Source organism: Poecilia reticulata, linkage group LG21, assembly GCF_000633615.1.
Source record: "Poecilia reticulata strain Guanapo linkage group LG21, Guppy_female_1.0+MT, whole genome shotgun sequence".
In the NCBI taxonomy this organism is placed as follows: Eukaryota; Metazoa; Chordata; class Actinopteri; order Cyprinodontiformes; family Poeciliidae; genus Poecilia; species Poecilia reticulata.
The window spans coordinates 19252189-19264809 of record NC_024351.1 but is presented as its reverse complement, the minus strand read 5'-3'; the positions used below and the strand labels follow the sequence as shown (position 1 = coordinate 19264809).

The following is a 12621-nucleotide window of genomic DNA, read 5'->3' as shown; positions in this document are numbered from 1 at the left end:
CCTGTTCCAGTTTTAGTTTCTCATTATTTGTGAGATAATGGAATCTCAAGCTTTTTTTTTGACACAGTAAGTTTCGTTGTCTGATTTGGTCACAATAACCTTTATTTTCTTATTCTGTGGAGATCATATTTGAAGCTTTTTTCATTATCTTAGCGTATTGTTAGAAAAGGTTTTCTTACCTCATTTCTACATAGCAAAACGTCAAGGCAGGGAGTTTAATATTAATAGAAAAAGATTTGAATTTTTTTTTCAGAAATTTTTAATTATTTAAGAAATGCTATCCCTTATATTCTTGACTCTGGTTACTGTACAGAAGCAACACCCCAAAATTATAGTTTTTTAACTGAGCTATAAACAACCAGGACTTTTTTTACAAAAGACATTTGGAATCTTTGTGGGGATAAAATCCTAAAGTTAAATAAAATAAAATGACTTAAACTTCATAACAAATAAAAACATGGCAGGCTGTACGAGAAGGTATGTTAGCAAAATGATTTATTTTGGTCAAAATATGACAATTTCCATGCTCTCAAAGTACAAGTATGTCTCATTATCTCACTATCCCAAAATAACCTATTGGAAAAAAAATGTAAGTCTCACTAACTCTATTTTTCCTTTTCTTTGCCATTTTGTGCCAGATCCGTTATCCGTATTATGTCAAGATGACAAAATTTTGATCCAGTTACATTGACTTATACTTTATTCCTCTAATTGTGTCAATAATATTGTTATCTCTACGATAACAGTTCCATTATCTCGTTTTCGGTAGATTTCAAAGCTTAAATTTATAACAGATCAAAATATTTATTTAATATATTTTCAGAAATTATAGACATATGAATCTAGCTTAAAATATCCCTCATAAACCAATGCAATACCCTTCAGAACTGGATGAAACAGAATAACAGCTCATTTTTGCACCAAAATCAACCTGTTAACTTATGATCCATAGAAAATGACTTCAAAATGAATCCCAGCAGGTGTAGCTGCATTCAGCTGGACAGTATTTATTTTAGAAAGTTAGATTTTCATATTTTCTCTATTTTTTTCCATACTGATATTGAAAATGCTAGAAGGAAATTTCATATTTTGAAAACTACGTAGTAAACCTAAAGATTTCTTTGTTTGGCTGCCCATGAAAACTAACCCAGGGTAAGAAATGATGGTTTTAGTCGAGGCTCAGAGGCTCCGTTAATCATTACAAGTCTTGCTGATGGTGCCCAGAAGTGAGCCTAGCTGACAATATGGTATTGATTCTACCATCTGCACTATTAATGATCACCGCCAACATTCTTAATCAGCAATTAGATGTCATATAGGAATTCGTTTGCGCTGATCAAAGGTTGCATTGACCCAAGCACCTTTAACGGCCCTAAAAATAAATAAGTGTAGGAACCTGTCTAACACACGGCGACCCATCTGTCACAATTATACGCTACGCTTGTCAGCTTCAGCCTTCAGTTCGCTGCTACAAGACGGAATAGGAGAAGTCTCGGACCTCCATCAACTCCCACATTTTCTGCCGGCAGCGGGGACACATCGACCCGTTCTCCACTCAGCCCAGCAGCTCAGGATCACCCAGCAAATCTTACTAATATGTCAGCGTGGCATTCAGTGTGACAATTGGTGATGCCTCCTAACAGCCAGCTTCCTTTTGCTGCTTAATCACACCAACCCTGAGTAGGAACAGGGCGATTTCTGAAGCTAACCGCAGAGGTGTGAATATAGCAGTGTAGCCAGATCTCTGCTGATGTAAAGATAGGGTTGCGATGAGTGAGTTGAGACAAAAATCCTTGATTGCATTTTGAATCGACCAGGTAGTATACCGTTTGTCATCAGGGTGTCCGCACATCCTTAAAACGTCCCAAAAAGTCTTACGACTGTGCATATAAAAGTAAGGCTTAAAAATGTCTTAAACTCATTTTTAAAAAATAATCTAAATTGACCTTATATGTTCATCCCAGGTCTTAAATTTGTTGTGGCAGGACTATTTAATCTAGTCTATTCTGTGTAGTATTTATGTTTGTTCTGTCAGGCAAAAGTTCGAGTGGCTCGCAGACATATTCATTGCGTTCTGTGACTCAAGACAGTTGGTGCTACCACTAACTAGCTAGGTTTTTTGTGTTAATCATGGATAATTGAAAATGTATTGCTTGTTGGATAGACGACGTTAGTCCTCACCATTGGCTCACTTCTGTTCTGCTTTAAGTGCAAATATGCTCAGCACTAGGGGTTAAGTCTGTAGAGAGCATTGCTACATATGCAATTTTCTTCATTTCTGTCATGGTACAGGTCTTAAATTTTATTCATAATGGTCTTTAAAAGTCTTAAATTTGAGTTGGTGAAACCTACCAATATCCTGTTATTACTACAAAGTCATTGTAAAGTTGAATTTCTGTAAAATAATCAAATATTCTGCCACAATCTAATCAGTCCCATTTAAAAGCAGAAATTATATTTGGCGTTTCCCATTGACAAATGTTATCCATTAGGGAAATAAAGGATACAGTTGTTCTGCCTGACTGATAATTGTTTCTTAATTATGAATCATCTACATCTAACCCTACACCTAATGTTAGAACACCTCTAAAAAAAGATGTTCTAATTTGTTCCTTATGTTTTTCTTCCAATGATCTGGAGTTTTTACTTTCAAGCTGATCAATAGGTATAAATGGGTTCATGAGGACACTGGTGTCCATTGGTAAGTGTTTTAGGGGTGACAGTTAAGTGGTTAAGCTTATTCTGCTTTTTCAGCTTTCTTTTTGTCTATTTTCTGTACTGATTGTAGTTTTGTACTGGATCGTCTGAAAATGAGCAAAGGCAGACAAATAGAGAACAAAATATGGGGTGTCAGGTCTAAAAATTGTTTGCAGCAAATACTAGTATCCGAAAGTCCCATTTTTGGGAAATTGGTAAGAATCTTGTGGAGACCCAACTGTGGGCCTGACAAATCCGTCACTGTTTAATTAAGACTGATGCAGTAGTTTTCAAACTTTTGAAAACTCGTATCATCCCTGTATATACTGAGGTTTCCAAATAGCACATCGTCAGATAACTAATGTAACAGAACAAGTACTCTGGCTGGTTCTGCTTGTCAAAAAGAAAAAAGTAAAAGTCTCCATTCATTGTCATTGCATTTTGGTTGGAAGTTGTATTTTAACTGCATTGTGTTTTACTTCAGTCAAAAGTTAAAAGTTCTAAATTACAACAAAAAGAAATCTGATTTAAAAACTCCAAGTAGGAATGCCTGACATTTCTCACCAGTTCCATCCTCTATACCCAGTTTGACAGTCTCGCATTTAAAGATATTATAGTGTAAAGCAACGTGTAAAAGTTGATCTTCAATATACTTATTCTTACTCCTATGGAAATACTTCATTATTCTGACCAAGAAATGTAAAAACATCTTAGGGTAACACTGGATTAAGCCAAATATGGCTCTTTAGCTTGCCCAGATGCAGTGACTACAAATGTATCATTGTTCCCTCCTTTGCTGGCAGTATCTCTGAGAATGTGAGATCTCAAACTGGTCCCAGATGGTGATATTCTTATACATTTTGAAATTCTCAGTTCTCTGGAAAGAGTAAAGAAATGGTGCTGAAAAATAGATTATTTTTCTGAGCAGTTTTCTAACAAATGTGGCAAAAACTCTGACTTGTGTGTCCTTTTGAGAGCAGTCAGGGATGGGATGTGATCAAGCATGGGGAAAAGATGATTGACTGACCAGCCAGCTCAAACCGAGACGAGACGATGCACCCAATCAGACTAACCTGGCCTGGATCAACTTGGTTAAAATTCGATTCCATTGTTTATTTACCAAAGCTTCTCAGTCTCTCAGCAGAATAGTTTTTTCAGAATGCTTAATATTTAGAATTCCAATAGAAAGAAATATTGCACATCCTTCCAGCCTCAGAGTGAACTCCCTGGTTAGACAGCTCTTTGGTGAGTAGCTGGCAAATCTTTCTGGCCGAGAGAGTTGACAGAACCTGGAGCAGAAGCCCAGGTTCATTCTCAGAAAGTAAACAGCATCTGAGCCAAAATGGATGCACTTCCTGTCCTGTCTCATAAGGTTATTTTCTAACTACCAACCTCCAGGCTTTCCTCTGTTGCAGCCCTTCTTAATAAACCCCCATAGGAGGGATACATGACATTATCAGCTGATGTTAGTCATTTTTTAACATCTTTGTACTGGCTCGATATCTAAAACTAGGCCGATTTTAACAAATGTTTTATTTTCATCTTGTTGCCATTTGTATTTCTGGAGGAGGTTGGTCATGTGGTTTTTGTTTGGCCATGTGACAGTGATGCAGCGCAAGACAGGAGTGTTTAACTGAAATATTCTGGGTTGCGATGAGTGAGTTGAGACACTCAACTCACAATTGGCATTGCTTTTCTGAAGCAGAAAAGCAATGCCAATAGTGTTGTTTTTTCAATGTCGAAAGGGTAGGGAAATATATAATATAATATACTACATACAATACATGTAAATATCGGTAAGAAAAATAAAAATACTGGATATCAATATTGGTCCAAATTTTTACATCTGTGCATTTACTTGTTATTTTGCTGGATGATAGATTGTCCCAGAAGTTATTGCGATAAACGATAACATTGTTTTGAGACCATTTTCAAGTAATGTCCTAATGCTAATGCCATAATAATGCAAGAACACAATCTCAAAGATCAATAAACTTTGAATTATAATGAACATTTAACACTGGAACTGGAAGACATTTTAAATATCCAACATATATTAACAAAACAACAGAAACAACAAATGAATTGAATTATGCCCTTCATAAAAAGGACCTAGTTGAGAGCAAATCGCCACTTTTGTCATCTAGTTTTTAGGAGAAAGAAAGAAAAAAGAAAAACTGTAAATCACATAAGTTGAGTTTGTTTTAATTTCTCATGCGATTAATTGATTTATTGCTTATTGGAACAGGCCTATTTGTTACCTCATAGTTTTTCCAAAGTTACTTCAAGTATTTAGAAATCTAAATTAGATATGTAAACTGTGAGTTTACATATCTAAACTCACAGTTTAGATATGTAAACTGTGAGTTTACATATCTCACAGTTATGTAAACTCACATAACTGTGAGTTTACATAACTCACAGTTATGTGAATACCATATGTAACATATGGAGTTACATATGGTAACTCCATATGTTACCATATGTAACATATGGTATGTGAGTAAACTCAGTTTACTCACATATGTAAACTGTGAGTTTACATATCTATCACAGATAAGAAAACGAGCATCTATTGTCCAACCCGTTAAGAAATCTTGCTGATGCTGAAATTAAATTTTGTCTATCAATCTTTTCTGTCCAAAATGGAGAGCAATTTCTCTTTTGTAACAGACTGTTGATATTGAATGACCAAATCATTCAAATCAAAGTTTTCTATTTGCTTTGACAAAATATGAAAACAAATGCTGATATTCAGAAAGCCAGGAAATATACTGATTACACGGCTTTGAATCTTTTTGATAGGCAAGTCTTCTTTCTGAGAGGCAACCTAAAGAAATCAGAGATGAAGCACACTTTGGTACACTAGAGACAAAATTATTATATTTGGTAGAATGATAGTGATTTACTAGTTAAAGTTGCTATAGCTAAAGAAAATAAAACTATTCTTTACTTTTTAATACCTAAAAACTGCCTGGATAAACATATGCATATCGTCTAAGCAAAGCTTTCCATGTGCATAACTTTTCAAGTTATTTTAAAGCAGTTAATCTTTCCAAAATGTCTAATAACATATGAAACTGTAAAATAGGAAGGCATGAAATCTAGACAACCGTACAGCTAACAGATTCTGCTTTAGACTCTTTGTCTGTTTTTATAAAGCTTCCAGTTGACTCTGCAGAGCTGAAACACCCATAAATATCTCATCAGAGTGTGCAGCTGTCAGAAGTTATCTTGTTTTAATGTGAACCTTGAACAATCTCATTTCACGCTGTTTGATTATTCCATCCTCGCTACTTGTTTTTTTTTTTCAGGTTTTTCTTGGTTATGCTTACACTTATTTTTAATTTCTAGATTTTCTTATGTACCTTGAAGGTATCATTAAGTAACAGAGTTATATGTATGGAAAGTAAAAAAATGTAATCATTTTTAGGCAAGTTCTGAAGTATTGCAGTTCTTATCTTTTAATTACAAGATTCAGATTCCAATATGAGATAAGTGGATTATGTTTCCTTGAACTCCCTCCCTGTTAGACTGATTTTACATACATATATATATATATATATGTGTGTTTGTGTGTGTGCTTGCGGCTAGAACACGAGAATAGCACTGGAACACTTGGAGTCGGTTCCAGAAAAACATTGTCTGCTAGACGACTTCAAAGATTTCGAGGTGGGTTAATATCAGGTCCATGCGGATCTTTTTTCTAACTGTTTTGAATTCAGTGCTCAGCACTGCTGAGGCTTTAGGAAGCTCCGCTTGGTTGGAAACAGCCGAGTCTCACGTCTGCTTGGTTGTGACAACAGCCTCTGTTCGGTTTGTTCAGGAATCACGGCAGCAGATGGCGTTTGTAGAGCAGCGCTGTGGTAGATACAAAGAGATCGTCCGGGACCTGCAGGACCAGCTGGACGAGTCCAAACGCAAAATCCAAGAGTACAGAGTAGGACACAGTATAGACACACACATTTGTATTTATGTCTAAGCTGTTGCATTGACTTCGATTCATTTAAATAATGCCATTTGTCCCAGAAAGCTGACTAGAAATGTGAAAATCAGAGAAGTGTTTATCAGAACTGCTTACCAAAGAAGGCCTTGCTTTATTGTCCTGGGAAGGCTGGATCTTTAAACAGTTTGGATCAGCACAGCTCAACAGACAGAAGAGCTGCTAACTAACTGTTAATAATAACAGGACATCCAGTGAGTTAATAGTTCTGTCTGTAAAATCCCTCAGTAGTTCAGGCTATAAACCTGAAAACTGTTTACCTTTACACCTCTGGATTGATCCCTGCTGTCTCTTTAGGTTTGTGTTTCTGTCAGTTTCTGCTGTATAAAACGTTCCCAAGGGTGTCAACCTTTTTTCACGTCGCTCCTGGGGGGTCTCGTTGCAGAAAGCAGGGAAATCTCCACCTTGCTCAAGAGGACTCGGTCTCATTGGCAATTTGTCCAGTCTTCTTTGTCTATGGGCCAGTAACAATTGGTGATAGGAACAGGGTTCTTACCTGAATAGTTGTCCTTGACAAAATTTGATTCCCCCCATGGCTATGGAAGTATAGACTAGGGGTATCCAATTTGTGGCCCTTAGAATGGTTTTATGTGGCCCTCGATCCAAATTTGGCTCATCAACACAGGTGTTTAGTATATAGGGACACTTTTTAAAGAACTTTTTTTGTGGCAAGATTTTTACAAATTAAATTTTTCATAAACTGGAAAATTATAGGTAGAATAGTAGATATTTTAATAAATCACATTTTAGGAAATGTAGAAAACTGGACGGCTTTTTTTAATACAACATTTTTATTTTTTGTATTGATGTGATTTAGAGATCTCTTCACCAATCATACCACTTTGTTCATTTCATGAAAACATCATGTTTAGTTGATTTTATGGGGGGATGGGATGATGGATGTATTTCCACATTTCTAATTAAAAAAAAAAAATCAGATTTTTATGTCCTTCAATTACTTTCATCTTTAAATTCCACATGGCTGAGTTTGGACAACTCTGCTTTTGAAAATGGATTGTTGTATTTTATTTACAGTCATTTCTGCACCTTGATGTTTGTTGATGAACAAGTTGTCCAGTTTAATTAAGGAATCACTGGTTTTGTCCCAATAAGGCCTGTTGATCTGAAAAGGTCCAGGAGGTCACATAAACAAGAACACACACACACAGAGGGAAATGTTTAATTATTTTTTAAAAACTGGCCTTTCTCAGCAACACGCCCTTTATCCAGGTCCACCTAATATCACTGAATTGTTCTAACAGCGTCTGTTTGGATAAGGATTTTCTAACTCTGACAGCATTTTCATGAATAACTCACCCACACACAAGCTACTGCATGTACCGCACCTCATTTACAAGTTCTATGAATAAATGAATAATTTCAGGTGGCAGTAATGTCTCGTAGAAGGTCCGAGTGCGCAGCAGCGCAAGTGGACGTTCAAATGAAACCTAACGATTACCAGTCTCCTTTAATTGCCCCATTTATGTTCTTTGCTGGAAAAACAGTCGGGGGAGCCATTAAGACATCACTGTTGACAGCTGATTGCTATCAGCAGTTTGCAACCTCCTCTAAATAGTCGTGCAGTCACTCTATAAGTGGTTTTGCTCTTCTAGATTACCTCTCACTTTGCTTAATGACTCCCATGATAAGTGATAAGTGACATTTGCATCAGCTTAATGACTGCTGCTCACTTGTGGTTTGTTTAAACAAAAACAGGTGGAAGAAAACGTTCACAGGTTCAAATGTTGATCTGTAATCTATGTACAGTTCCAATCAGATGCTTATATACTCACATCATCAGCAAGAATGGTAACTTGGGGCTATTAATGATTCATTTGAATTTTACTTTATTTCAGGATGGACTAATAAAACAGACTGACTTTCTTGAAGAATTTGTTGCACTAATTAAAATTTTGTATTTTCTATAGTAATAGGCCCTAATATGGACAGTTTTGTAAATGTATGACCTACTTTTGGTGGGATATTTGACCGTCTGATCAGAATTAATAGAGCTTGCTTAAAAAAGTTAGTGTCCTGCCATAGATGATTAGATTATTAGTTGGGTTGAGGGCCCTTCCAGAAGGCTAATGTTAGCATGCTAAATCTATTTTTATGTGTATTTGGGGTTATTGTGCTGTTGGAACAGCAAAACTGTCTGCCTCAGATTAAAGAAAATATCAGAGGTCATTACCACTGCAAAACGTTAGTTCCTTTAACCCTAAAGCAGTAGTAATGAATATAAGTTTCACTGACGCTAAAGCGCTATGCCAGCACAGTGTTTAGCAGAAGCTAATGCTACTTCAAGTTAAAGTTAATAGGGGTAAAAAGAACGTGAGAAGAGGAAAACAAACTGCTATGTAAACTGTATTCATCCACTTTAGGAAAACAAGCATGAATATAAACGTACATCAGAACAGTTTTTTGGAATTAAATCAGACAAATATTAGCTTTTTAAAACAACTTCTCTTGACCCTATTGAAAATTTGCGAGCTATACTTAAAAGCCAGGACCGTACTGGGAAAACCAACTAATTAAAATGGGCTGTACCACTTGAAATAAAATGAGTACTCAAATATGCAATTAAAATTACACCAAGAGCTTGCTGAGCGCTACAAAAAGAGTGTGGTTTCTGCCTAACTGCCATTTAATCAAATATAGCTAAGAAAATATATTTATTGGAACCCACATTAATCATTTTGACATTGTGTGAATTTTTCAGAAAAAAATTTAACTTGTGCTTCTAGTTCATGTTTTTAAAAAATTAGAAATTGTATTCTTTTTTATAAACCCAGCTGGGGAAAAAAAGTTCAAATAAATAATTAAAAACCTTAAATTAATCTGATTTTGTGCAGATGTAAACTTTAAGCAAAAAGAAAAAAACTACACAGTGGGTTTGATTTCCTTTAGTCTTCATGTGTTTTTGCTGTGAATCGACATTACTAAACATAGCAACATATTTGTTGCTTTAGAAGCCCAACATGGTAAAAAAAAAAAAAAGTACCATTTTTTTTTTTTTTTTAGATCAAATTGTGTTGATCCCAGATTTCAATTTCCTTACAAACTTTGTTTCATTTTTGACTATCTGTTCATTTAATTTGCCACCAGATAAGCAAATAACATTATCGGCAAAACTTTAGAAATGCAGCAGTTGCACAAGCTGGGAGTCTGACTTGCAGTGACCACACACAACTATCTTTGTGACAGTTTCAATAAAGCTCTATTAGCCTTGCCTCTGATTTCCAGCTGTGAGAAAGCGACTGAAGTTTGGCCTTAAAAAAAAAGTTATTTCAGGTACCCAGCAGATACAGTTGCCCCACTATTTACGCCTCATAATGACAGTCTTTTTTTTCCCCCACAAAGTTTATTTTTCTTCCATCTTTTTGTATTTCCAGGAAGCGAAGTTGGATGCCACCTCCAGGAGTCTGAGACTAGCTGCTCTTTCTTCTTCCATCAAAGGCCCCAGTACATTCCTGAGCAGCACAGTGAGGCCTGACTGTCTCTGTGAGTGTGCATCCCTTTCTTGCTGGGAACCTTTTGATCATAGCTCTCCTTCCTCCTTTTAATCTTTTCCTTTTGTAATCAGATTTTAAATCTCCCATCTTCTCCACCTGCACATTCATTTCTCAGCCCTTTCTCGGATCTCATAAGGATATTTATTCTCTTCAGTTTTCCCAAGCCAAGTCAAGTAGAGGGCAGCTGCCGCACGCTGAAAAACTTAAGTCCAGCTGGATTTGAGTGTGAATGCAGCAGGTTTTAGGAAATCTGTTTGAAAACATGGACGCTCCCTGCAGAAGGACCTCACATCCTTCTGTAAAAGTGTGAAAAGATGTCAACATGTAGATTTCAACATTTAGTTTAGCTACTTCTTGCTTAAAGATTAAATATTTAAATATGTATCACAAAAATCAGTAAAGTGCCTGTCTGCGGCTTCTTATTTCTTCCACAACCACAAATCTGAAGATTTTTATATTCCAAAAAATGCAAAGACTCACATTTACCTTGACATAATTAGTGTTGCAGTAATTGATGATTCCATTTTTCTAACCGGTAACATTTGGGAAAAATGTCTTGCTGTAAATAAAATGATCTGCCAGTGGAGCTGGAATGTTTTTATCAACAATATTAAGGAATCATTGACTTAAACAAGCTTCTACTTCTTGCTGAGAGGTTACTTGTAAGTTATTTTGACTATTTGAAGTGTACTAAGACATCTACATTAGAAACTAGACCAAAAGTACTTGATAAGACTTAGTTGTTGCAGTGTATGGCACCACTTAACACACCTGGAAACAACCCAACTGTTATCAAAACTGACAGAGTTTTACTGGTATTTCCATTCTAACTTTTAAAATTGCCTACTTTGAGTGAGAGCATGGATAACAGGTAAATACGCATGACAACTTTCAGAAGACGGAGCAGAACCTTGATCAAGCACTAAAATACTGAGCTTGTCGTGCTTTATTCCTCCCTGCCACAGCCCCTCCCCGACGCCTGACCGTCACAGACCTGGATGACGCCCAAGACGAGGGGTCTCGACCGTTCACGCATTAGTTCAGGGATGACCAAACCTTTACGCAGATCTCTACAAACCTCAGCATCTCTTGCCGCCTGATGCTCACCCACAACCCGCTCCGCTGTGGTAAGAGGTCCCCCGGTTCAACGCTAATCCCCCTCCAAGTACCTCAGGAACGTTAGAGACATTTCTTAAACATTGAAGGAGTAACGGCTCGTCTTTTCGCTGTAAGAGAAGCACAACTGTGAAGACTTTTGATGTCATTTAAAAGAACCTGTATTTAAAATATTTATAAGGCTTGAGGCCAAAATATATTTTACTGTTGCACGTGTCGCTGTTGTCATCTGTCATCATGCCAATGTGTTTGTGCTAAAACTTTCGAGCGACCAACAAAACTGGTGCCTTTTCAACAAGCTGCAGTTGTTTTTCCTAACTTCTTGTACTGTGTTCATCATGAAATGTTTGACCATTTCTTCATTTTTGTGCGATGCAGTATACATTTGTTAAGGAAACGAGCACAGATGTCTGTTTTTATGAATTGTTCCACAAATGCACTGCGAAGTAAGGTCACAGTTTCTAATATGTATTTTATAAAATGTCTTTGCTTTTAAATGTTCTTTGTTTTTAACGTTACATTTATTAAATAAAATTTATACATTAAGCATTTATTACCATAAGCTGTCAAAGTAAATTTTTTACTAATATCTGTCAGGAATTGAGTTAAAATCATTATCCCTTTTTTACATTTGTTAAAAATAACTAACAATATTAAACTATTTTTGCTATTTTTTTATTGTATTAAAGCATGTTAGTAATATTCATATTCAATCACAATGCAGCAGAGAACACAAGTTTTAAAAAAGTGTTACCTTTTGATTATCAAGCGCCAACATCGCTGCATAAAACAAAATCAGTGACACCAGCTCAAATTTCAGGTTATAAAATGAAGATTTTTCCAGTTAAGAGAAGAAAGGAGAAATGTCAGAGATATTAATAAACTGGCACCCTGTGGAGGGATTTAAGAACATTTTCATGAGCCCAGTTTGCCTGCAATTTTTCACCGTGACAACCAGAATAACCTGGTTTTTGTAAGTGAGCCATGCAGCCGTGTAGCAAGTTTCACTTTTCTCCCAATCAATCTGTTTTCCTTGAGAGGGTTAAGCTACACTTTAAACTGTGAAAAGGTTTTTTCAAGGACTTCTATACCTGCGTTTTCATTGACCAAAAATGAAAAAAATTTCCTATTATATAGATTCGCTTAATAGAAACATGCCTATTTCGAAATAAATGGAAGCACTTTCTGTGTGTCACACCAGTTTGCACACACATTTGTTGGTGCTGTCCTGCTTTGACGATGTGCAGCTGAGCTCTTGTATCAAAAGTTGAGTTTGTCATTCAAGTTTTGAAT

General features: G+C 36.1%; 1 protein-coding gene across 8 annotated transcripts in view; it reads left to right on the top strand.

The window, feature by feature from the left end:
• cep128 (centrosomal protein 128) overlaps nucleotides 1-11890 on the top strand; it is a 57260-nt gene extending 45370 nt beyond the window's left edge. For 6 of the 8 annotated variants that reach the window (XM_017302312.1, XM_017302310.1, XM_017302309.1 and 3 more), the window contains 4 exons: nucleotides 6292-6369; nucleotides 6524-6637; nucleotides 10093-10201; nucleotides 11178-11890. In XM_017302312.1, the coding sequence (XP_017157801.1) occupies nucleotides 6292-6369; nucleotides 6524-6637; nucleotides 10093-10201; nucleotides 11178-11251 (375 nt within the window). In that variant the 3' untranslated portion in view covers nucleotides 11252-11890. The other 2 variants (XM_017302311.1, XM_017302314.1) reach the window with 2 other exon arrangements.
• The last annotated feature ends 731 nt before the right edge of the window (nucleotides 11891-12621 follow it).